At 42.8% G+C, this 26,757-nt stretch overlaps 1 protein-coding gene across 1 annotated transcript in view; it reads right to left on the bottom strand.

The window, feature by feature from the left end:
- Positions 1–26,757, bottom strand: part of WNT9A (Wnt family member 9A) — a 235,902-nt gene that overhangs the window by 17,232 nt on the left and 191,913 nt on the right. The window contains exon 3 of the mRNA XM_086941069.1: positions 15,632–15,894. Within this exon, the coding sequence (XP_086797195.1) occupies positions 15,632–15,894 (263 nt within the window). The remainder of the gene's footprint in view (positions 1–15,631; positions 15,895–26,757) is intronic.

Genomic DNA, 26,757 nt, shown 5'->3' with positions numbered 1-26,757 from the left:
ATTGATATGTACTTTTTATGTTTTTAGATTTTATTTGATTTTAATATTGAGAACTAAAAAAGAGAGACAACTGAATATTCTGTCTTGAAAAAGGTGGTGCACAATGGGCAGCACACCAAAACGCGTCAAGGCTATTGATTATTAAATTTGAGGAACTGGTGTACCGTATAGAGGCTGCCACCCTCTGTTCTCACTGTTTTCCAATATAGAAGTTGGAGCTGGAAGATTTGGTCCACAGTGGAGGTATTCTTTCTAAACCCCGCCTGGTAGGGACTAAGAATTGCTGACTCATCCATCCAATCCTGGATCTGGTCCAGTATGAGCATGGCAAAAATCTTCTGGGGGACGTCAATGAGGCTGATCGGTCTGTAGTTGGGTGGGAGCAGAGGTGAGCCTTTTTTAAATATGGGCACTATCTCTGTGCCCAGCCAAGTACAGGGAACCGTCATGCCTCTCAGAATCACATTAAACATAATCTGGAAGTAAAGACCCCAGATTCCCGGCTCCTGCCTGAAGAGATATCCTGGAAGTTTGTCCAGGCCCGGAGCTTTCCCAGAGGCAAGTTTGGAGATGGCATTACAAACTTCCTGCACCGTAAGCTCCGTCGCCTCAGGGTGCAATGATACGGCAGCCTGGACCGCTGAATCTACTATGTGATTAATGAGACCCTCGGGAGAGTATAAGACCCGATAATGCCCTTCCCAGACTTCAGGGGCTATGTTCGGTTTGATTGCTGCTTTCAGCTCATCACTACCATTATTGACTATGTTCCAGAATGTATGGAAGTCCTTAACTTCAAGTGCTGATGAAAGATTGGACCATTTTTCGTGGTCCCATTCTTCCTTGGCACAGTTGACTATCCTCTTGTAATCTCCTCTTAGTTTTGATTTTTATTCTGTCATTATCCTTAATGGCCAACAAAAGCTCTTGTTTCGCCCACCTGCAGGCTGGCTTGTACCAGGAGCAGTGAGATGCCCTTTTAGTCCTCCCAGCTACCCGTGGATTCAGTAGCTCAGCCAAAGTTAGAGAGACCCTGTTATTAAGTTCCTCTAGTTGAAATAGATAATCTTGGGATAAAGGTTGGCTAGTTAGGGTTGCCAGCTCATTGAACATAGGAAAAATTGAGTTATAGAGATTCCCCAATAATTCCGGATGTTCAACTAATTTATGCCAGCTAACTCTACGTCTGTCATTGGAGACGGTGAGATTACCGTTGTTCTCTTCAGAAGATGCAGCATCGCTTCCACAACTGTAGGGTAGACCCAGTTTTAATATAAGAGCATTATGGTCACTCTCTGCTCTTATAACAACATTAAAATCAATGACCAAAGGCCACAGCCTTGTTTCCACCAGTATATAGTCGAGAAGAGACATCTGTCCCGGGTTATTATAGGTATATTTGGCTGGGGTGTCAGAAGGAGTACGACCATTGCAAGCCCGTAAGTAATAGTTTAAAGTGAATGACAGAATTTGAATAGCTAACGGGCTCCAAGCCTTTGGAGAGGAAACCTGGATTGCAGGTATGGACCAGTGCTCATCCTCTGCAGTAAGTGCGTCATCCTTTAGACCTTTAAGGGGTTCGTAGTGACAATTCAGATCGCCTCCCACCAACAATCGGGTGCCGGTTGGAATTGTTGGAATAAAGAGGGAAAGGTCCTCAATGGTACTGGACTCACTAGTTGGGCTTACGGGGCGAGAATATACATTCGTCAGTGCAATTGTTGAAGCGTCTGGCCAGGTAAGGACCTCACACTGAATATCTATTAAGTTAGTATTCAAAACCTAAATTGTACAACCAAGGTGAGTGCCCACCCAAATAGTGAGGCCCCCAGACGGGCAACCTCTCCCGCCCCAGGCAGCCGGGACAGAAAATGTAATAAGCCATTCCGGTGTAACTCAGTGCATGCCCATGTCTCCTGTAAGAGACAGACGTCACTTTCGTCCACAAAGGAGCCCCAATCTAGGCAGGTCAATTTGCTGGGGAGCCCGGCCAAATTCCACAATAATATTTTAAGTGAATTTGGCCCGGGGTCCTCAGCGTTTTCCCTGAGTGAGATCATGCTTCCCATGTTAGTCAAAATGAGAAAATGAGTATACGACCAAAATGTACCTTCCTATTCAGTTCTATCCCATTGGACTTTAAGAAGGAACAGATAAAAAAGCTGCAAGGCGAGATATCTAGTTTTATTTTGGATACCATGGGGGTAAGAATAAGTTGGAAATAACTAAAAAGGAGTAAAATGCAGGGAGGAATTGCGAGACATTTTAGAGTATTGCAAAGCTTTCCAGCTCAAAAATATAAGGAGACTTCTGGGTGAATGGGAGGCATGGCCTACGTACTTGAAAGCCATAATCAGTCATGATAGAGACCACTTTCTTTACAAGTTTGGACACCCCAAATACATCAAAAAGATCAAATTAAAGACATTGAAATCAGCTGCAAAAACCTGGTATGGAATAAGAATGACTTTAAAAATCCCCTACTACAGCAAGTACACACCAATCTGGGAGTCCCCGGGAACCCCCGAATTTCTAAAAGACAGACTAGTAACCCCTTTAAGAGAAGCAAACATAAATAACTGGGGACAGTTAATAGAGAACAACAAAATCATAGAATGGGAGATCCTAAATGAAAAAACTCAAGAATTGTTAGCGAGATTCAAATACTATCAACTAAATAGCTGGATAAAGGACATAAAGGAAAATCTACAAGGGGACGATGTTGTCGAGCAAAAATGATTGTGCACGAAACCTTTCAAGAAGGACATATCATATTGGTACTGGGCCCTGATAAGAGCTGAAGAAACAGAGTACAAAGCCCCAAATGAAATCTGTGGAAAAGCCCTGCTAAGGTTAGACATCTCCCATTAATGGAAACCTCAATGGCAATTCTTGGGCGCGTGGTAAAATCTGCCCCATTGAAGAAAAACCATCTATTCACGACACACAGATCGTACTGGACTCCTAAAAGATTGACAAAGATCAACAGCAATAAGGTAAAAAAATGTCCTAAATGCGGGGAGGAGAGAGCAGATGATCTGCATATGTTCAAGGAATGCATACAGTTGGAGGATTTCTGGAAACAGACAGGTAAGACTCTCTCTGATGTGTTGGAACAGCCCATAGAGGTAAGCATGGAAGCATTTATTTTTGGGATCAATCAAAATACAAGCTATTCCATATTGAATAAAGATAAAGATAAGGAAAACATATTTTTCTTATTCATCCTGTTAGTCAGAAGGGAGATATGTATTAACTGGGTAAAAGCTACACCACCAGTCCACAATGAATGGTTAAATTCCATACTAAGGGTATATAAACTAGACAATCAAGGGAAAATGAGTAAGAAGTATACCTTTTGGAATATTTGGGAACAATACATCCAGTCAAAACAACAGGGTGTCCAATGATTAAGGCAACGGTAACAAAGACTTCAAGCTGGGTCTTGAACGGAGTAGTCATCATGGCTAACTCTCCCCCGCCTCCCAATAATCTTTGTGCCTGGAGCTGGACAAAAAGAGGCCCCAGAGGACAAGGCTAGTTATATCCCCTACACAACACTGCAAGGTCACGGTGTGTTTGGTACAGAGAATATAAAGGGGCCTCTGACTACTCCAAACTCCCCAAAAACTTTGCTTGATGAGGACAAAAAAAAACCTGATACCTACATGATAATCCCATATGCCCCCTAAAACCATTGCATATAAAATTGGAGTAACCTGTGTGGCGCCTGAGCCTGTAGGAACCCAATATTACAGCTATCACACTTTTATGCGGCTATGTAAAATAATAACTACAATAAATAAAACAGTGATACAAAATATTGTAAAAGGGTGGTATAGTAGATTGTGGAAGATTTTCTGGTATGATACACCAGTTTTCATTAAAATGATTTGCTAGATTACATGATAGTTATAATTAGGTACTACGAGAGTAATAATATTGATTGTGCAAACCTGATACAATTTATTCCATAAGAGTATATTGTACAAGAGTAATACAGTAGATTGTGAGATAGATCTCTAGATATGTGAGTGTGGGTCTGTGGATTTGTTAACAATGATATACTAGATAACATAATATTAAGATGTCAAAAATTAGAGTGATAAAACTGCTAATGCTATAGAGATACAATATACACAATAGTAGTGATGTCATTGATTCTACAAGAGTGGTACTGTAGATCATGCAAAAAGTTTTTTCAGTGTGGTACACCGTATTTGATGAAGTGATATGCGAGAATACAGGATAGTGATACTTAAATGCTACCAACTGCTAAAATTGATTGTACAAATGTGGTACAATTTATTCTGTAAGAATAATGCCATTGATTCTGCAACAGTTATATAGTAGATCTTGTGGAAGATACTGTGGATTTTCATGTGCCTTACACCAGAATTGATGAAAGTGATACACTAGATAGAGAAAGTGATAAAGTTCTAGGAGTGTGGTACAATGTATTCATTAACAGTGGTGCTGTTGATTGTACAAGAGTGAAACAGTAGACTTGAGAGAAGATATGTAAATTTGTGCGAGTCAATAACTTTGAGAAAGTAATACATGATTGTTATAGACAGGCTAACACTGATTGTGTGAGAGTGATACAATGCCAGTTCATATACAATACCCTCTGGACAATTGCACTGAATTCTCAGCAGGAACCTTTAAAAAAAAAGGAAATAATATACTCAATGTTCAAAACACATGGCTCGATCCCATAGCAATGTGGAGGACTTTTCCCAACTGCTAAAATTGCAACGGAAGGGATATATGCCGCTTAAACATTCACTTGAAGCAGAATGTTCTGATTAAAGCAGGGTTAAGCATACAATAACACTGGAAATGTGGGACAAAGAGGTTACAGCAGAAAAGAATGCCCTCTCCTGCTCCGCTGTCTTCAATCCGGTTACCTTCATTCCACTGTTATACAGCTTGGCATTCACACGCATCTATACCGTCCGTACCAACTGGAATTGCATAAGGCCTACACAGACCAAATTGGACAAGAAACTACCACTTTACAAAAATATCCCACTGTATAGGTTTATGGGCTTCTGCAAACTCTGTATAAATGTCTGTCTACAATTTCTTTATAATCGGCAACTTCTGATGCACTCAGTGACACCAAGAAAGGACATCAGAACTGAACTGTAATAAGTTATTGCAGTCCAGTTCTGACATCACAATAGCCTGCAGCCAGACCCAGCATCTGGGGTGAAAGGCAGGTCAAGTCATGCAGAAGCTGTTTAAAGTAACAAAACGTTGCTTTTCTTTCTTCTGCTTTTTTTTCTGGCTTATAGTGACAAGTAGAAAGAACATGTTTATTTTTTGCACTCCTTAGATAATTATTGAAAAGTTAGAATCTTTCTGTATGTGGGCTACTGCAGCTTTCTTTTTTTTTAAACTAACTTGTATTGAACTGTTTCTAATATTTTTTGCGACAAATATATAACACGATTTTGGTGTGCTTACTTTTTGATGAGAGGTTCTATTTTTTTAATTCTTCATGTTTGCAAACATGTTTCCTCTTTTATCTGAAAGAGCTATACATCAAGGGTTTGAGTGATTTGTGGGAAAGGTGATGGAGTAATCATGTATTATATGGGATAATGTACCCCCTGCTTTGTATGATAAGGATATTGCAAGTCACCTTGGCGTTCCATAACCTTCGGCCTCATTCCTCTATTTAGTTATAGAACTCCTCAGTGACTTGCAATATCCTTATAATTTACGACAGGGGTATTTTATCCCATATATCATTAATAACTACACATGTATGAATAATTAAAAACTGAAATGCATGAAGTGAAGCTAATCTGATATACGCAGTTGTACTGCTTTCACCAAATCTGATTTAACATGAAACAAGAGAGCTCAGGCATGGTCATGCAGCAGATGTGGGCTGACGTAGAGTCAACAAATCCTCGACTGTGCCTCTGTTCTCTCCTGCTGATACAAATATAGCTGGCCCATTTACCCCAAGGCTATGAAAACAGTTGTTGCTAAGTGCACGGGCTTGCGACTGGGGGCCCGAAAGAGAAATGGTTCTGATAATGATATCATGCATCACAAAACATGGTATTAGCATTGTGGATTTAGACAAATAAAGTGCACCAGTCAAAGTCCTACCCGATGTGTTTATCTCGCAGTGCAATTTAAAAAAAAAAGGGTGAGCTGCGTGCTGAAGACAGGCTGTCTGCCTGGAGCTGAGCTCAAATTCCAGCCTGTGTTACCACCACATCCCAGGCTGTCCAGCCAACTCTTCTGTCTTCAAGTGGGTGACTTCCACTTTTCATTGCCATGCATCTTATGATGTTTCCACTTCCCCATCTTAAAAGTTATCTTATTCGCATGAATGTCAATGAGATGACGGCGGCACCCGCTGCGCTTGATGTGTCGATGTGGCTTTTCTACTTACAGGCCAGCGTGGGCACAGTTTCATAAGCCATCCCAAAAGGATAAGCCCAAAACAAATTTAGAATTTTTAATTAGATACATGCATTCATTCATAGACATATTTACAAAAACATGTCTCATAGCAACCAAAACAAGCTCTGATAAAGTAGATGGTTTGCCTTCTGTATCGTCAAATGACTTTTACCAAGCTTCTTTAGCACACAACATGGGCACATGATAGACATTTAACAGCAGTGCACGCTTCCTACGTATGCACAGAAAGGTAGCAGCACAGGTAAAGGAAGTGCTCACTTCTTCACACAGAATACGGACAATGTGCGCAGCAACTGTCTACAGCAGTGCAAACATCCTCACAAACACAGAACATTACGTGTGAACAGCAGCAATGAATGCTTCCCTCACATAAAAAAATATTAATAGTGTATGTTGTGATATGAGTATGTAGTGGGATACTGCTGTTGAAAAATGTATATTTGTATGGTGGTTTGCATGTGGTGTGATATGCTGATAAATTGGCAGGCGTGTTGAATTATATTGTTTGTTATGTGCTATGATCATGTGTGTGTGGGTTTGTGTGTGTGATGGTGTGATAATGTTTTTGTATTTTTGCATTATGGTGTACTTGTAAAGAATAAAAAATGACATGTTGGTAGGTCAATGGTGACATTGGTCCAGAATGTGCAACCTCTCCAAATATTTTAGACCTATTTGTGGGTGAAGGTCTTAAGGGTGTCTAGCAAGAGGGGAGCAACAGAACATACCCTACAAAGCTGGCCTTGGAAGTGCTCTTGCTAGTTTTGCCTTTTGTTTGTTCTAAAGTTGATAAGAAGGGAGTCAAGCTACTTGGTGTTTAAAACACCTTTGGACAGTGGATGCTTGCTTCGACAATACTATTTGACTCAGGCTTAGAACTCTGTGCTTTTCAGCCCTGGGCATACCCACTACTCTTCGCTGACAAGCAACCCTGCCCTGCTATTCTGTGATGATGGACTTAGTATACTACACTGTTTGGGGAATTCCTATCATCATTCAAAGAGATTGGAATGTGTGAAAGTCACAATTTGTTCCTCAGCCTGCATCACTGGGGCGTTGAGAGCAGGGTATCTCATTCCAACATAGCAGTGCCTCCCTTTGAATTAAACTAATCACTAACTCATGCTGAAACTTGATTTGATCAATAAAGCACACTTATGCAAGACAGCCTGACAAATTCATAGTCATTCTGTTTAGCCAGTTTGGCTGTTGCTGTGTCGATAGTTCTTATGGGAAACTGCATGGAGAAAATGCATTTTGAAACTCCCCTTTTCCTCAACCCCACTGGACAGATCACTCCAAAACTTTTCAGGAAGGAGCGGAGGTAGATTTACCCATTCTTTGTAAAGTAATGTGAAGATTCGTCAAATGGTTCCAAGGTTAATAGCAAATCAAAAAAGTATTTCCTATGGAAACCTGGTACTAACTGCAACTAAAGAGTGGTGACTGCCACAGTGTAACTTATACACAGGCCAACCCCAAGATGCGTACAGCTGAAGGCAGAGTGGGGAAGTAGGCAGGGCCTGGCGGAAGGCAATACGCAGCTAGCTTTGACATAGTTGTATATGGTAATAAATAGTACTTTATATTTATAAAAACTCTGGAAATTCACTGAAAAAAACAAATGTTAAAGTGACGTTATAGTTAGGTATGATAATATTATCTTAATTAGCATTTTTTTCAAACTTAGTAATTCACAGAGATAAACAACGATTACAGTGATGTTAAAGTTAGGTGAAAATGTCAATTTAAATTTAGATTTTAAACAAAAAATGACTGAAATTCACCAGTTATATATGTTTTCAAATAACTATTACTAGTGCTCTTGCTATGCACTACTTATAATCTCCCATATAACATCAGTCATGACATATTCTATAACATTATTAATAACATCAATATGGCATCTGAAATGGCTTAATTGACGGCAACACTGTACATGCCAGAGGCATTAGGAATAACTTTACCTGGTGAATTTCAGTGTTTTATTAGTTCAAAATGTGACTTTTAAACTGACCTTTTGACCTAACGATAAAATTACTTTGACCATTGTTTCTTTCAGTGAATTTATACATTCCCTCCATATTTCCAAGTTTGTATAATGTAATGGAGCTCATGGATGTCTCACATTCCAATACCCATACTTATATATCTGGTGAACGCCAGTCGTTGATTGACTATATATATATTTCTAGAAATCTGGTGCCATGGATCACTGATGGAGCTTAATGTTGGTCGGGCGCAAGAGAACTCCACACGCTACACAGAGTGCGGAGTGGGACAAACACCACAAACTCTGCGAGCGGAGTGGAATTTCACACCCAGGCCTAGTAATCTGGAGCCAGATTAGCAGGGCAGTAGGTTAGTTTGGAGAGGGTAAATATAGACAGATTTCTATTCTATGTACAACACATCTGTCACTCCTGGACAGCCACCTATCACACAATGTAAAGTTTATACAGTGGGTTGCGATATTTGAATATTTGGTCCACGTGATCAGAGATCTTTTAATTAAGCCGATCAGGCATCGGTCAGTGGGGTCCTGTTCTGGGAAGAAGAGCTTGTTCTCAACTCCATTGGGCTCTTCTGGAGGTACTTACGGATTGTGCTGTTATCTCCAGATACAGGAAGAAGTATAAGTTCTCTTCAAAGAAATGGAAACCAGATCTTCAGTGTGTTGCCTGGGCTAATTTAGTCTTTAGCTCTAGTATGAAAGATGCTAAACTTTTCTGTCATGTTGCCAATATCCTGAGAAGGATGATGGATTGCCAAGGAACACTAGATGTTAATATCAGCCGAAATCAGTGGGTTAGGCATTTCAGTAAGACCTATACCTCTGGTTTTTCTAATCATGTCGACTGTGTGCTTGTCCCTTGTCCTATCCACTGAACACTGAATTTTTGCTAGCAGAAGTCATTGAGGATATAATTGTTAACCCTGATAATAAAGCATCTGGGGCCAATGGGGTCCATGGACCTTTACAAATTCAATTAAGACCTCTGAACCCACTCATCATAATTAAGGCTCCCGCTTTTCCGTTTAAACTGATTTTTACATATAGAGACAGACCGAAAACTTTTTTTTCTTTGTCTGTATTTATATATAAAAACGGAAAAATACTGACAAATCAAATGCTCCTGCTGCCTCTGTGCTCCGCTGGAAAATGTGTGTCTGAGGCACACAGGGGCTGCAGAAAGAAATATGAAACCGCTGCAGACAAACAACCACTCTGGAGAGGGGAGAACAAGTGCAGTCTGGAGCTCTGTGTCTGCAGAACAACAGGTTTCAATATTCAGTACTTCATTTTTTAGGCAAACCAAAATTACTATGTAAAACATTTAGGAAACACAATGGCCCTTTAAAAATATATGTCTTAAACAGCATTTATGCACAAAGTATCTGCTTTCAGCCATGAAGTGATTGTGCAGACCATTAAAATCATAGAAATCCTATTGGAAAGGGTTAGTTCTGCCTCATTAAAGGCCTGTGAATCTTTCCCACAATGGATAGCTGCAGTCCTGTGACTTTTTAATTTCGGTAGCTCTTGCTGCACCAGTGTTCCCATCCATTTCCCTGCGTATCTTGAACGTGACCCATATTATTTTGGTGAAAAGGCCCCGCGTTGCGGTGCTCACGCAAAAACTTGCTTACAGACAGCAGCAGCCCTTTCACAAAGACAAGCTTCAAAATCAAACAAACAGGTACCCCAAAAGGTTTGTTCATGTTTGGGTCGTCAGCTGGTAGTCAACGTTCGATTGGTTGGAGATAAGCCCTCCCAAAGTCTGGGCCCTGGAAAAGACTCTCTGAGTGTTTATGTCTTCTAGCAGATACTCTATGATGGTAAATAGAATGCAAGTAAAGGAGGGAGTAATTCTTTGATTTTTGCCAGACAGCTGCGCGAACGAGACCTAATCAATAACACTAATTCACGCATCTTTTCTTAGAGGACAGGCAAGACATTTGTTCCCAATATGTAAAGCGCACTTAGCATGGGCGCCAATTTGAAAACAGTTACAACAACCTATAACAACCAAGTGCAAGTGTGCATGTCTATTCAAATAAATGTGGAAAAATACTAGCTGTAATGTCTTCTTTTGCTTGCGACAAAAATAAATGTGGATAAATACTGATGAAATGACCAAAACATAAATATAGATAAATACAGACGGAAATGATAAAAAAAAATACCATAAAACCGGGAGCCCTAATCATAATATACGTTAACTTGGCCTGCCGCAGTCTTAGAAAACAGCTGTTATCATTACAGTATTTAAAAAGGGGAACAGGGACGACCCAAGGTGCTGATATATCTTTGAGACTCCACATTTATGTTTATAGGGAGGATTGTCTTGATAGACTGATCACTTGGGTCAAGGATAAGAGGGTTCTCTTGAAATTACAGTATGTATTTTGAATGGGTTTGAGAACCTTGGAACAATGTCTTAATCGCCATTTAGTGATTGGTATGTAAACAATTGCAAAGCATGGACCCTGCTTGCGCTTTTGACTCTATGGTGAAGTCCCTTTATGGTCTAAGCGGGAGGCCTTGGGAGCAGATATGGGGCTACTAGGTTTTTTGCTGGGCTCTCCATTATGATTTTTCAGCTGTTGTTAGAAATGGGGAGAAAGGGATGCCCCAGTGAGTTCTGTTTGGGATGGGGGGTACGCTCAGGTTGTGTGCTTACCCCTATCTTGTTTCTATTCTACTTTCTGGGCGGGAGGAGGCTTTGATGGCCGAGTCAGTGGATGCACCTGTTCTAAAAAAGATTCCTTTTCCAACTGTAAGCCGTGCAGACGATGTGACCCTGCTGTCAAGAATGACTCAAGGGCTCCAAACTCTAGTAGCAAGTCAAATTGAATTTATGACAAGTTTGAAGTTGGAGGTTTATGTTGGTAAAATGTATGTAATTACATGCGCACCAAAGGGTGTTAAAATGAGGCAACTATATATTGGCGAGAACCCCATTTCAAGAGTTTATGAATTTTCCTATCTGGGGGTCACCTTTGACTCGTTAAGAACCTGGTCCCATTGTGTTATCATTGCTAGTAAACGTTTTGTGTGTAGTGTAGGGTTTCTGGCCAATTTAGCCTCTAATATTGCTAAGAAGCTGATTGCTCTCTTTTTAGAGGTTTACAGGAGGAGTGCATCCCGGTTTTATCGTATGTGCCCGGATTATGGGGAATTAAAAAAATATCTGAGGCTCGAGCAGATGAGAACGGATTCTGTAGAAGACTACTTGGCCTCCCACCTAGCTGCCCCTCCTACGTATTCCATGAGGAATTGGGGCTTGAGTTTGTTGAATATCTCATAAATCTCACCAACTTTCTGTTGTGGTGTTCAGTCTGGAGTAATCCTCTGGTTGTACTTCATAGAGAAACCATTGAAGACTGCTTAACCTGTGCCAGAGAACACCTCATTCCTTGGCTAGAATATGTTAGAAACAGTTCCATTACCTTGGGCAGACCCTCTATCTTTTTCAAACCTGTTGGTCTGCCCAAGGGCAAAAGTCTATGGGTACAAATTATCTCTTATGAGCCTAATCCGCATGAGTTGAGTCAATTGAGCTAGTGAAAACTCAGAATAAGGATTATATTCTGATTCAAACTACTCCAGGAATATCTTGACTTCAGCCATAACTTGACGTCATTCCACACTCTTGGGACAGGTCACTTCTTATTTGATTTCTCTTAGAGATTATGAGATGGCAGTATTCCTTCCCCCTTGGCCAGTTTAATCGAGCGCCCATCTTTCTTTGACTGTGATATAAGTTCCCCTCAAAGCCAGCTTCAACTTGTATTCTTTAGTAGGCGTTATTTATGTTTTCCTAAGCATTTTTAAACCCTGTCTTGAGAGGATCCGGTCTTTTCAAGTGTAACCTGGCCCGGCTATGTCTGTTAATCTGAGCACTCCTGTGATCTGTGCTAATGTCTGTTTCTCAAAAATGCTTTATGTATTAATGAAATGTTTTTTAGAGTGATGTATTTATTGTTTTTACATTTTTTGTGGATCCATATGATTGTATGTTAGTTTGATGCACTTGGGTACAAATATGATCTTGACGTTTTAATGTGGTTATTGTTTTAATGTGCAGTTGCCATATTGTTTGCTTTTATGATCAGTGTTTAATGTTCAAATGAAGCGTATTAACTGAACTGATTATATATAGTATATAATTACTCCGGTTCGTCAAAAAGCGAAAACATCAACTCATAGGAGAACAATATATCTGCCTTCATTCTCCCCAGGTGGACTTTAACTCATGCCTGCAAATCTGAAATGCTAACTTGACTTGGCTCTATCGTAAACTGACTTAAGGACAACGCTTAGTGTGCTGTAATCGTCGTAAAAGCATGTTTTGCAACGCACAACCTCAAGCCAGCAGCCCAAACTCATCCGAGCAATAGCCAAGCTATTCAGCTATACACCTCATAAGTACAGTGGCATAAGAGCAACACGCTTCTCATGGACAGGGGTTAGCACTTGCAATGATCAACAGGGCCACAGTGGTTTGATGTAATTTCTCTTGTGCCAAACTGTCTAGCCAAACTTGCACATAAGTTCCCACACTATAATATAAGATGACCACACTTCGCAAACAAGAAACCTTGTGTTCATTTCCGATTCATTCAGCATGTGTTTGTGGACAATTCTGTGCAGCAGGATAGCAACCCTATATATGAACATCTGCCCAGACCAGCGGTCTGGGGGAAAGCTGCTGACAAATCAAATACTCCAAGGCAGTTTTCTGCTCATGATTTATTTGACATCTGTTATACTGCCCAAGCATTTTTTCTTACATTAATGGGGCATGGCGACAGAACAGTGCTTTTCCTTAAAATGGAGGCACACGCCGAGAACGTATGCCAGCAAACCTAAGAACGCCTTGCGCTCTAGGGATCTTTTGCCACATTTGGCAATAAACTAAATACAGTAATTTCCATAATAAATATATCTGAAGAGAGGAAACATGAGTAAATCCGTTTCTTGGTGCATTAAAGCACGTTACCACACACAGTCTTGGTAGATCTGTGAGCTTGGCCTAAAACCCGAGCACAAGTAATTGATAAGTATAGTGTATGGAATGCCACCTTCCTAATTTTTCTTTTCAGAGCAGAAGCATATAGATGAATGCTTGAACAGTGTAATACCCGTCCCTTCTGCAGCCAGGAGATTACTAGGGATGGCGATTACATAGATTGTTCTGTACTCACAGAAGGGACAAACACCTTACCTGATTTACAAGAGTCTGGTATGTTGTAGGTATGTAATATTGAGCAGGCCATATCGAGATGCCCTAATATCATAGGCAAAATCTCAAGTACCAAAATATCGATAGTAGACCTAACTCCACATTTATGTACCTTTGCGATGTGTGTGTGTGTGTGTGTATATATATATATATATAAGGATGTTCGACGTCGATTGAATCAACGAAGGAGGAAATAAAAGAAAAGAAATGAAAACGGTGGCGAGGGGCTCGGAAAGCCATTTCTTCCTAGGTAACCGCATCCCCTTCTGCGGTTCCCCTAACATTTGTAAGACATGCTTGACCAGACATACCTCAGTAAGGGTCACTCCTTCAGGGGATTAAGAATCTTAGCAACGCTCCCGCAGCCTGGTCGGAAAGTCATGTTTAATGATACTTTGTTGAGAAACATGTACGAATTTAATTAAAACATCACTTACTCTATCCGAGTGGAACTAATTGAGCGCATTAATATTCCGACTTTTCATTAATAGGTTACAAGAGGGTTGCAGGCGAGGCAGGGGAGGGAAGGAATACGCTGCTAGCATTCAATCATAACTTGAAGGAACCTGCGCCCTTGTGCCAGCTTCAGGGCTTGATTTTTTTCCGTCAGTTGAATGGAAGAGGGCCTAGTATGGGAAGTTGTTCTTTTTTTTTTTTAATAACGTGGTCTATTCAGTGCCCGCGCTTTTCAATCAGAGCAGTCTGGAGAGGCCTTTGCTTCAATTGCCTCATCCTCACACCAGACAAGCTCGCCCTTTCATTAGCCTCCGAGGTCACTGCTGAAGTACTTAGCGAGAAATAACTGGCAGCGACTGGCTGGGCGATGATTTCACGGCCCGCGAGGAGTCCGTTCAAACCATCAGCGTGGCGGCTACCGCGCAGCTACTGGGAGACTGCGTCCGCCTGGGGCGCGGTTCATTAATGCCCTTCTAAATCTACAGGGCGAAGTTTCATTTTGCTCCAACCTATAAAAAACGTATCAGGGACCCATCCAGGACAGCACATTGTTATCAGTAGTGTTATTTTTTTAGATTTCCTCTCCAGCAGAACACAACACAGTCATGGAAAAAAGTTGTTGTAGAAAAGCGACAGCGCTGGGAGAGACCACCGAAATTGACTTCGCGGGGGTAAACTTGCTGACACGAATAGGAGCACTTTGCCAAGCATTTTTAAATGCATAAAGAAAAGCACTGAAGGCCCAATTTTGCCTAACCCACTACACATTCTCCTGGTGGACCTTTCAACGCCAGTCATTCCAGTGTATGATTTACAGCTTTCTACTACCTAAATGTTTTTGATGAGCGTGTGGCATGATCCCACAGCATGCGACCAGAAAAAAAAGGACCACTTTGTAGGCGGAGGAAATATTTTGTTATTTTTATGGTGACGTGTTGGCTGTTTTTATGCGCCCCATACCAGCAGGACCACTCACATTATGAGGCAATGGAGGACAGAATTTAATCAAACCAAAATGTTGACTAAATTATGTGGCAAGAAAGGCCAAACAATGCTGCATAGTGTGGAAGATTCTGTGGGAGCATTATTTCACTATTTTGTCATTTTAACACAAAAATAATACCACAAGGATAAAAGTTATACCTTAGTACTACTTTGACTCAAGGAAACAGCTGAAAAATAAAGTTGTTCTTTGCAAAGACTGTGTGGCACCGCATACAGCATTTTTTGTTCATTACAATTCATTAGTTTACGCTAGGAACATTTTGCATCAGTGCAGTATGAGGCAATTGAGGCAAATCAATAATTATGCATAAAATGCAGCAGCCACATAGTACCAGTAGCCTCCATATAACTGAAATGAGTAGATAGATATGACTTTGTGAAGATCACACAATTCAATCAAGTGAGGATGTTAGGATTAGAATCCACGTGCCATAACTTCCTCATCCATTTCCTTTGCCACAAGGTCTCACCTTAATTCCCACATTGGTGTTGTGCAGGTCAACTCGCGCCCGGAGATCTTTGCTGGACTTCTTGCTGAGGAAATCTTTCACAAACTTGTTGCTGTATTTCAGGTTGTCCCCGCAACCACCCCATTGCCAGGCCTCTCGGTTTTCCAGGTCAGGAGCCTCGTCACAGGTGCAGCGCTCCATTCGGCCCGCACTGCAGGCTTTGGCAACGGCGTGGGTTAGCCCGGCTGAGGAGATGGCGTAAAGGAAGGCAGTTTCTTTAAAACCTACAAGGAGACAAAAATAAAAGACATAGGTATTCAAACACATGTAAAATGTTGGTGTTTGCATGGGTGATGCTCTGGCACATAAAATTGACACAATAGCTCAGAAGGTTCAAACTTTTGATCAGTGTGCATCTATTGAGAAGGTTATAGACGTACTCTAAAAGATGAAGAAAATAGGGAGGTATAGGTTGAAGAGAACAAGTCACTTTATTGTAACTATAGCATATACACATTACAACTTTACCCTTACAGGTTTTTCCCTTCTGACTTGCTGCTGCCCAATTTAGATGGATATGGATATCTAAGAAAAATTGCTATTTGGGGAGTTGTAAACAAAGGTGAATACTTTCCCAGGATACATTTGGAAAAATATCCTATACATGCAGGTAATATCAACCTCTGACTTGAGACTGAACGAGTGGGAGCCTGCATTTAATACTCCATATGCTGACAATCAGGTTCTTGTTAGGATATCACATATGAGCTGATTTATCAAGAAACATAGGCAGGATCATCGCTGAAGGTTGTGAAATATGTTAGTATACTCAGAACCTTTAAGTATTGCACACGTAGCTCATTGAAGGGTCCATTCGGAATCCGACACGAAATCGTCTGATACACTCCCTTCGGAATTACCAATACTGGGTGCATTGGTAACTCCCATCGGGTGAAAAAGTGACCTTACCTCGAATGGAACAATGAGGTTCCCCTGAGGAATTAGTTATTTCCTGGGGATTTGGGAATGACACCCTTTTTTCCCCTGATTTTTCTTTATTTTACTCAGATCGTTCCACTCAGATATTTCATTGTTTTGGTGAAATGTGTTAGCTCCGCAGTGTTCCAGTGGATCTTGTAATTATGATGGCGTTGGTAACTCCTGATACCTGACCCTTGAGGTGGATTGAGATTTGTAACTTAAAGTACATGTTCGTTTCCTACCCCTGAGAAGTCCAGACTTAAAACTCACTACACATCCACTTGCTTTAAACAAAGAAAGGCTGTTCCCACGAGTTCTTCTTAATTAGCAGCTTTCTGTAGCGTGGATTAGTCCCATAGAGTGACTGGGTATTTTTTGCATTGCCAAAGATTACAAGAGCGAAATTACATATTTAAGGCAAATATTCCAAGATAAAATTCCAAGATAAATTCAGGATAAGGTTCGCCTGTGTGGCAACTATGCTGAAGCCATCATTACGAGGGGCACGGTGTTGGATGAGTGATCAATCAGTGCTGAATAAAAAGCGACACCCCAGGAATCAGTATTCGTCAGGTTCAATAAATAACTGTTATCATGAGTTTCCACCCATCCAAATAGGAAATAAAATGCAGATTTTGGTGCTCTCTATGTGGCATAATTTACCAGCTATTTGCCCCTCACACATTTTGGAAGGCCTGACCTTCCAAAATTCACCTTTGGAAAATTACAGTGGATGCAGCAAATACCACTAAACCCATGATTCGGAAGGCTCTGCAAATGTGTGTGAGCAGAATGGAGAAAAAGAAACGCGTTACTTACCTGTAACAGCAGTTATCCAGTATTGGTGTCTTTCATAGATTCACATGCCTGAATCATTCCCCGTCGTCGAGACGGGAGCCTCCGGTACATAGAAAAGTAATGTCCTATAGACATACATAGAGAAAATAGGTCTAAGGGCCTCACCTTAGTAGCCTATCCTTGTCATTATGTAAAAAGGACCAAACTCTTAGAGCCAGCCAATCAGCTATGACCTCCCTCTAGAACCTTCCTGGCAGGAGCCTCAGTCCCTCAGATTTTCGTACGCACCCAGCTAGGTAGGCGTAATTAGTTAGAGAGAGATGTGAGTCCTTCCAGGGGAGGCGGGAGGGTTGCATGTGAATCTATGAAAGACACCAATACTGGATAACTGCTGTTACAGGTAAGTAACGCGTTTCTTATCCAGTATTAGGGGTGTCTTTCATAGATTCACATGCCTGAATCAGAGTAGTTAGCAATACCTTATGCACATTTCTGATGTAATGCTGCCTTACAGGCATGTTAGACAATACACATATTATCATATAACATTTGAATGATAGCATAAAGCAGAATATCATAAAGACAAAGAATGTGCATACCCGGATGGTGGGATGTTGGAAGGCTCACCTCACTGGAATAGATGGCGAAGCACCGCCTGTCCCACTGCTGCATCCTTCTGAAGTTCGATATCCAGGCAGTAGTGCCTGGAGAAAGTGTGTGGCGATTTCCAGGTCGCCACTCTGCATATGTCCAAAATCGGCACTCCAGCAAACAGTGCTGCCGATGTGGACATCGCCCTGGTGGAATGTGCAGTCACATGATCACTCAAAGGCCGTCCGGCCTTGTCATGGCAGAATGCTATCGCTGAGGAGATCCACCTTGAGATGCTTTGTTTGGTGAGAGGCAGACCCATTCTCGGTCTGCTGTAGGCCACAAATAGTTGTGATGATTTTCTGAAAGTCTTAGTTTTGTCTATGTAGAACTTTAGACACCTCTTGAGATCCAAAGAATGTAGTGTTCTTTCTGCTGCGGTGGAAGGGTTCGCAAAGAAAGACCGAAGGACTATCGGTTCATTGAGATGAAAGTCTGAAGGCACCTTCGGTATGAATTTAGGATTCGGTCTCAGCACCACCCTGTCCTGTTTGAACTGCATGAATGGTTCCTGGATGGACAGAGCCTGTAGCTCGCTCACTCTCCTGGCAGATGTTAGAGCGAGTAAGAGAGCCGTTTTCCATGAGATGTACTTGATGGATGCTCGATGAATGGGCTCAAAGGGATGCCTCATGAGTTGGTTGAGGACTAGGTTGAGATGCCATGTCGGAGGGATCTTCCGAGGTCTTGGGAAGGATCTATAAAGTCCCTTTAGGAACTGCTTTACCAGTCTACTGGACCACAGAGAGGGTCCTGTGAAAGTTCTGGTGAACCGTGAGATAGCTGCCAGGTGAACCTTTATGGATGCATGCGCCAGTCCTGACTGTGCCAAATGCAGGAGATATGGCAATATCTGTTCGGGTGTGATATGCAGCGGTCGCAGGCCTTGCTCTGAACACCAAATGCAGAATCTTTTCCATTTGAGAGAGTAGGTTTTGTTGGTACTGTCTGCTCTCGCTTTTGCCAATACGTTTCTGCATTCCTGCGGGATATTCAGGCTACAGAACTCTCTGTGCTCAAGAGCCAGGCCGATAACCTGAGCGATGGCAGGTTCGGGTGTTGTACTTGCCCGTTGGACATTGTTAGCAGGTTCGGGTGCTGCCGCAGACGAATCGGTGTCCTGATGGAGAGGCGAAGGAGATCCGAGAACCAGTGCTGTCTCGGCCAGAACGGGGCAATTAGGATCAGGGTACAAGGTTCCGCCTTCATCTTCCTGAGGACCCTTGGGATCATCGGAAACGGAGGAAAAGCGTACGCAAACACGCTGAACCAACCGATGGAAAAAGCATTTCCGAGTGACCCTTGTTGGGGATGCCAGCTTGCGTAGTTTGGGCATTTGGCGTTCCCCCTGGTGGCAAACAGGTCGATTCCTGGTACTCCCCATTGTGAGAATATGTGAGTCAGTGCGCTTTCGTTCAGTTCCCACTCGTGGGAGAGGGATCTTTGCCTGCTTAGGGCGTCCGCAATGGTATTGTCCTTGCCTGGTACATATTCCGCCCTGAGCGTGATTCCATGTAGTACCAGCCAGTTCCAGATCTTCTGCGATTCGCGTGATAGAGTGAGCGAACGCGTTCCTCCCTGTTTGTTGAGATAGTGCATCGTCGTGGTGTTGTCCGTTTTGACGAGCACCTGGGAGTTCTGGATGCGTGGTAAAAATGCTTGCAGTGCCAGATATACAGCCCTCAGCTCCAAAAGGTTTATATGGAGCTGTTTTTCCTGAGTGGTCCACTTGCTGCTTATCCGAAGGTCTTGGAGGACAGCGCCCCATCCTTCCAGGGAGGCGTCCGTGGTGATCACCAGAGGTGTTGCCGGAAGTAGAAATGGCAGCCCTATAGATAGATTCTTGCGACACCTCCACCAGTCCAGATTCTTGGATATTTTTGGTGTTATTTTTACAATGTCCTTGAAAGAACCTGTACTCTGTGTCCATTGGTTCGTGAGGGCCTCCTGCAATGGGCGCATCCTGAGTCTGCAGTGAGGGATGATGAGTATACAGGAAGACATCATGCCCAGGAGAGTCTTGTAGGTCCGTACTTTTAGGTTCTTCCTTGACGCCACAGCCGTGGCCAGAGATATTATCTTGTTTGTCCTTTCCATCGAGGGGAAGGCCCTTGCGCACTCCGTGTCCAAGGTCGCCCCGAGGAAGGTAATGTTTGTTGTAGGGATCATGCAGGATTTCTTGAGATTGAGAGTTAATCCTAGCCTTTGAAAAAGATTGGTGCAGGCGTTGGAGGATTCGGTCACGCCGATAGCTGAGGGTGCCTTCACCAGCCTGTCGTCTAGGTAGGGGAAGACTTGGTGACCCATTTGACGCAGGAAAGCTGCCACCGGTGCAAGGCACTTTGTGAAAATCCGAGGCGCGGACTTGAGGCCAAACGGCAGGACCTTGAATTGGTAATGTTGTCCTGCGACTTCGAACCTCAGGAATTTTCTGTGACACTTGAGGATGGGGATATGGTAGTAGGCATCTTGGAGATCTAAAGATGTCATGAAATCTCCGTTTTCCAGCATGCCTAGTATTTCTTGAATCGTCACCATCCTGAACGATTGGCTCCGTAGGAAAGCGTTGAGAGCTCGGAGGTCCAGAATGGGCCTCTATTTTTTCTCCTTCTGGCGTACAAGAAAGAAGTGGGAATAGAAGCCTTTTCCTTTCAGAGGCGATGGAACTCGTTTGATTGCTCCTTTTTTCAGCATCACAGAAATTTCTTGGAGCAGCAGGCGTAGATGTTTGTGTGGCCGTCTGCGGGGAGGTGTTGTAGGAGGGATGGTGGTGAATTCCAGGGAATGGCCGAATCTTATCATTTGGAGAACCCACCGGTCCGTGGTGATGAGTTGCCAATTTGTTAGGAAATGGGTCAGTTTTCCTCCAATTTGTAAAGAGGGATAGTGTGGCTGGACTGGCCGGGGTAATAGGTCACTGGCGGCGGCCAGTGCCCCTCTTCTGATTTTTGCCCCTGAAGCTTGATCTTCCGTAAGAAGACTGACGACTCTGTTGGTGTTTCTGTTGGTATTGATTTTTATTTTGGTAGGAATACGAGGACCTATTCTGATAGGAACCTCTGTAAGAGGATTGTCCCCTGGATCTGTTGCCTCGAAAGGACTGGTTCCGTGCCTGTAAGGTACCCAGTGCTCTGGCAGTATCGGTGTCCTTCTTTATGGTTTGTAGTGCCTCATCGATCTTGGCCCCAAAAAGGTGCTGGCCATCGAAGGGCATGTCAAGCACTTTTGATTGCACCTCCTGTCGGAACGACGTTGCTTTAAGCCATCCTTGACGGCGTAGGACTGCTGCTCCAGCAAGCTGACGAAAGCCGGTCATGGCTGTATCAATGGCACAGTCAATTATTTCCGCTGCTGAGGTTTGACCCTCCGTAAGCAGTGCCTTGACTTCACCCTGAACTGTGTCAGGCAGTTCCGCTAAATAGGGGACTATGTCTTCCCAGAGCTGGCGATTATAGCGCCCCAACAGAGCTATGGAATTGGCCACTTTGATGGTCATGGCCGATGTTGTCGTAAATCGTTTCCCGATGGTGTCCAACTTCCTGCCTTCTTTGTCCGGAGGTGCTGACAGAGGGGAGGAAGGGTTGCGGGAGTTCTTCTGGGCCGCCTGTGTAACCACCGAATCTGGTTTCGGGTGTCCATTGAGGCAAGCCGCCGCTGTAAGTGGGGCTTTATATTTTTTGTCCAGGCGTGGAACACCGCAGGTACAGAAGCGGGCGTCAGCATTAGTTTCTTGCCTTGCTCCCACAGGAATTCTATTATTGGAATAGATTTCGTTGACTTCTGCGTCTGCTCCTTGAAATCGTGTAAGAAGCATTCAGTTTCAGTTGATTCCATAACCATATGGAATCGCTTTGCCGCCCTTTCCACAATTTTATGGAAGCCGCCAATATCCACAGGTGGTGAATCTGCTTGGCGTGGTTGGGGTGAAGCTGGGGAAGATGCCACATATTCATCTTCCTCATCATGGGCAGAGTGGACTTCCTGTACCTCTCCTTCTTCCAATTCATCGTCATCATCATCGTCGTCTGACGATACTACCACCTGAGGTTGGATTCTCTCATGGTGGGCCTGAGGGAGAGGTCGAGACTGTTTTGGGGCTGACGCTGGATTATTTACTGCAGGCGTCTGATTCCCACTTTCCGTTGCCGGTGTTTCCGGGAAGCGTTGCTTGTAATCCTGTATAAGATATTTCAGGTCATTGACAATAGAAACCGGCAGGCATACCATCAGGGTTACCTCCGTGCGCACACTGGTGTTGATCGAGTGTTCCTGGTAAGTTATGTCCTCCTGTTCCTCGTCTGTGCTCTGGCATTTGACATTAAGGTCTGAAATGGAAGTTGCAGGATCCAGGAGGTCCTCTTCCTCAGATTCTTCGCTCTGGAAGATTTCTGTAGGCAAATGAGTTTGCACTTTACTCGGAGACGTTGTTTCCGGCGTAATTTGCTGTTTGGCAATTTTGCCAGACGTAAAACTTGCTGTAGAAGCTTCTGCTGTCGTCGCTGGAGTCGTCGACGGTGGCAGCGTTAGAGATGACATCTCTACGAGCTTGGATTTCTTCCACGGCTCAGAAAAGGCCAGTGTCGACGACGAGTCATCCGTCGACGGTGTCTTCGTCGACGGTAAAGTCGTCGTCGACAGTTTTTCCGTAGGCGGTATTTTGATCGTCGACGATGTCCTCGACGTCGGTGCGCCTGTCGTTGGTGCGCTCGTCGGCGCGTCATTTCTCGTCGACGGCGAGCTCGTCGTCGAAGTTTTCGTCGTCGGGGTCTTCGTCGTCGACGCTTTCGTCGTCAGTGTCTTCGTCGTTGATGCCCTCGTCGACGTCTTCGACGTCAACGTTATCGTCGACGGCGGGCTCTTCATCGACGCCGCCGTAGTCGACGGTGTGATCTTCGTCGTCAACGAGGTTTTCGACGTCGACAACGGTTTCAGCAGGATAATAGACGTAATAGGTTTACCTGCCGACGACGATGAGGGAGTTGTCGTCGTCGTTGGGGAAGCCGACGACGCTGTCGTCGTCGACACAGTCGTCGTCGCTGTGGTAATCCTTTGCGCATGCCTGCTAGATGACTGAGTAGGCTTCTTAAAAGTCTGGGTATCTTTGGCAGACACTGAAGATGTCGTAGATCTTGCCTCTGAAGACTTCTTTAGCGCCTTCCTAGGAGGAGTGTCTGAGGGGCCAGGGGAAGTCACCCTTGGCCTCTTTAGAGAGACTTCTGAGGTCTTTGAAACGCTACCCTCTGAAGATTCAATATTGTCTCTCTCCTTAAGCCTGTCAAGCCAGATGAGCAGGCGACCTTCTCTGTCCCTCAAGGTCTTGTTGGGGAAAGACCTACATATTTTGCAGTCTTTAGGGACGTGGTCTGGATAAAGGCAATATAAGCACAAGGCATGCTTATCCTCCACATGGAGCCTTTTCTTCCCACATGAAGAGCAGGCCCTGAAAAGGGCTTTCTTCTGGGACTCAGACATTGTAGAAAGTGGTAGGAAGAAAGCACTTACTGCAGAAATAAGTGGACTGAAGTAAGTCTTGACGAGATGTAGATTGAAGAAATCACTTTTAAAAGTGAAGTAGCTGGTTTTGAAGAGATCCTGAGGAGAACTCAGGCTGGAGACTCCCTAGCACAACGTGCGGTAGAAAATCTGAGGGACTGAGGCTCCTGCCAGGAAGGTTCTAGAGGGAGGTCATAGCTGATTGGCTGGCTCTAAGAGTTTGGTCCTTTTTACATAAGGACAAGGATAGGCTACTAAGGTGAGGCCCTTAGGCCTATTTTCTCTATGTATGTCTATAGGACATTACTTTTCTATGTACCGGAGGCTCCCGTCTCGACGACGGGGAATGATTCAGGCATGTGAATCTATGAAAGACACCCCTAATACTGGATAACACACAAAGATAATGAGGGCCTGAGTATAGATACACTATAAAAAAAATTGTGTTCTACCCGAATATCAACTTTTTAATATTGAACTACTGCACCATCAAGTGCCAAATATCGCCTATCGCTATACTGTCAAGATAAATATAGATAGATAAGTAAATATTCACTATTCTTAATTCGACATGTATATATATATCTTTACGATATGTATATTGTCAAGGTATGTAGATGCGAAGCTAAGAAGAGTAAATCTACACTTACTTATACACAATTACCTTGATGATATAGTGGAAGTTGATATTCTGCACTTAATACTGTTGCTGGTTGATATTTGGTCACTTAATATCGTGATTTACAACCATAAGAAAATGCATATCATAACCAATACCGAACCAAGGGAAGCAATAAAGAATAGTATTGCATGCATTTGCAAAAAAGATATTCAACCCTGTAGGCGTAATAACAAAAGTTTATTGTTACCCATATCAATGGTACTCATTGTATTGAGCTCAAAATGATGAATGAGTGAATGCACACACAGGGGTATTAAACAATGACCATGAGGTAAAACAAGGACTCTTTGAGTGGGTGCATTAGTCAATAGAGCCACCAGGCCCAGCTGTGTAAATTGGATGGCATGCTAAACACAATATGGGAACAGTGAAAAATAATGTGAGTATATATCATCCTTGATAATAGAATGCAAGCTTTCAAATTCAAATCAATTATAACTGGCACAGGCACTTATGCTGAGAGATTATGTGGAAGCAACATGTATTTTGTTTCTATTTTAAATGTATCTTAAGAGGATAATGTCCTAATGGCTGCAGGGATATAATTCCAAGCCCGGGGGGCAAGCACAGAAACCAACAGTTTTAGTCTTTAGCTGTTTGTCTACTGGAATTTTAAGAAGTGGGAGCCAAAACGGCTAGTGTCTGGGCATGATCACTTGTGCAATTATAGTAAAATGCTTCTGTTTAATACATGTAGCTCATATATACTTTTCGCCTTAATTGGGAGTCAAATCAATGTGATCAGAACTGTTGAGATATTGTCAAACTTTCTAGCTTCAATGGCCATTCTAGACATTATTTACTACTCGACTCTGAGGGACGCTAGGCATAGTTTAGAAATTCCTGCAAGCAGTGAGTTATCATAGTACAGCCCTGACTTTACAAGTGTGTGAAACACAAGCTTAAAATCAATCAATGAGATGAGGAATTTGATACCTTGCAAGCGCCTATGCTCTCGCCATGGCTGGTTAGCCAAGGAGTTGATGTGAGCCTGCAGGCTACAATTCTTCTCCGAGACAAACTCTAGTGATTAGGAACATTCCACAGTGGTGGGCTAACACTGCAGCATGATGTATGAGTTGAACCAGGTTTTACTGAGACTTTTCAATTTGGGAAGAAATCAGACAGAACTCTGTTTTAAGTGTTTTGAGTTTGAGTGGGTGTGCGGTCATCTCGGACTGGATATACGTTAGAGCTTGGGAATCATTTTTAATATCTTTGGGGTTGAAAATTTCAATACAGGGAATAGAGACAAGTATCATCAGTAGTATGTGATATTTCAGTGTTTGAGGGAGGTGGCAAGTAGCCCCTATATAAAAAGTGAATAGAGTGGGAGGGACAATGGGACCGAGTGAAATGCCTTGTCGGATCACTGCAGGGTATTTTTATGGTGTTGGCACAGATTCATAGGGTGTGATGAAAACCATCTGAGGAGAGACCAGCTCTGCCCCAGTCTGTACCTGAAGATTTTTAGTATTGAGGAGTGATAGCCTGTGTCAAACACTGCTAACAGATCAAGGAGGAGAAGGAGGCAGGGTCCATATGTTTAACATGAAGTGCATCATCAACTATTTTTTGATATGTTCTTTCTCTGCTGCAGTCTGATCTGAAGCCAGAATGCAGATTGGTAAGGGGGTCATTTGCATCAAGGTGAAGTTTGAAGTTGACCCCCATGCAGCATTGTGATCATTATCCAAAGGGCAGTAAATTGGAAACCCAACAAGAATTGTTAAGATCATCAGGAGCTACGCCTGGATTTTTAATAGGTATAATATATGTGCAGTTTTTGGGGTGTCCAATACTGAGCCTAGTGACAAGGAGGTGGTAATCCATAAGGGTACAACAGAAGAGATTTTCTCATTGTATCAGTTCCAGGAACTAGACGATGTTTTGGTTTTCGTCATGGTGTTAAGTAATCCTATTTGGCCATCTGCCTCAAAGCTGGTCAAATACCCTTAGGATTCCTAATGTCCTCACATCATCAAGGAGAGAATAAACTAGTAACATTATTGTCAGTGAAAGTGGAGAATGCCTCACGTTATTTTATGGAGCAGCGAGTGTTTCCTTTTAACCAAGGTTGTGTGAAAGTCTTCACTAACTTAAATGGCTTTTTGGTGTTAAATTATTCTTTGGCCTATCTCCCTTTCGATTAAGAGAGACTTAGCTTCACAATTAGTGTTTTGTATGTCTTTCTTGTATTTCTTTTATTTGCTAGGAATAAGAGGGGAAGATTTTTTGCACCATAAGTGACTTTCGTTCTTTATTCAGGTCTTTACAGTTGTTTATTCTTTACAGTTTTTTGGGATTGCTGTGCTTATAATGCTTCTCAAGGTTTCAGTATTAGCTCTGTAGCCTTCTTGGTCTATTGGGATGACACTAAGAGACAATTTTATATTATCTGAATGGGTGACAGGATCATTGTTATCAAGGTCTCAGACCCATTGTTTGAGTGCCATTTGTTAGCCTGTGTTAATGACTTTGATTGAAAAGGAAACAGAAAGGTACAAGGAAGGGTCCTGCCAAATCAACAGTCTCAGTGTCT

The sequence above is a fragment of the Lissotriton vulgaris genome, chromosome 10, assembly GCF_964263255.1.
Source record: "Lissotriton vulgaris chromosome 10, aLisVul1.2, whole genome shotgun sequence".
NCBI classification, from domain to species: domain Eukaryota; kingdom Metazoa; phylum Chordata; class Amphibia; order Caudata; family Salamandridae; genus Lissotriton; species Lissotriton vulgaris.
This window is presented reverse-complemented; position numbering and strand designations above follow the sequence as displayed.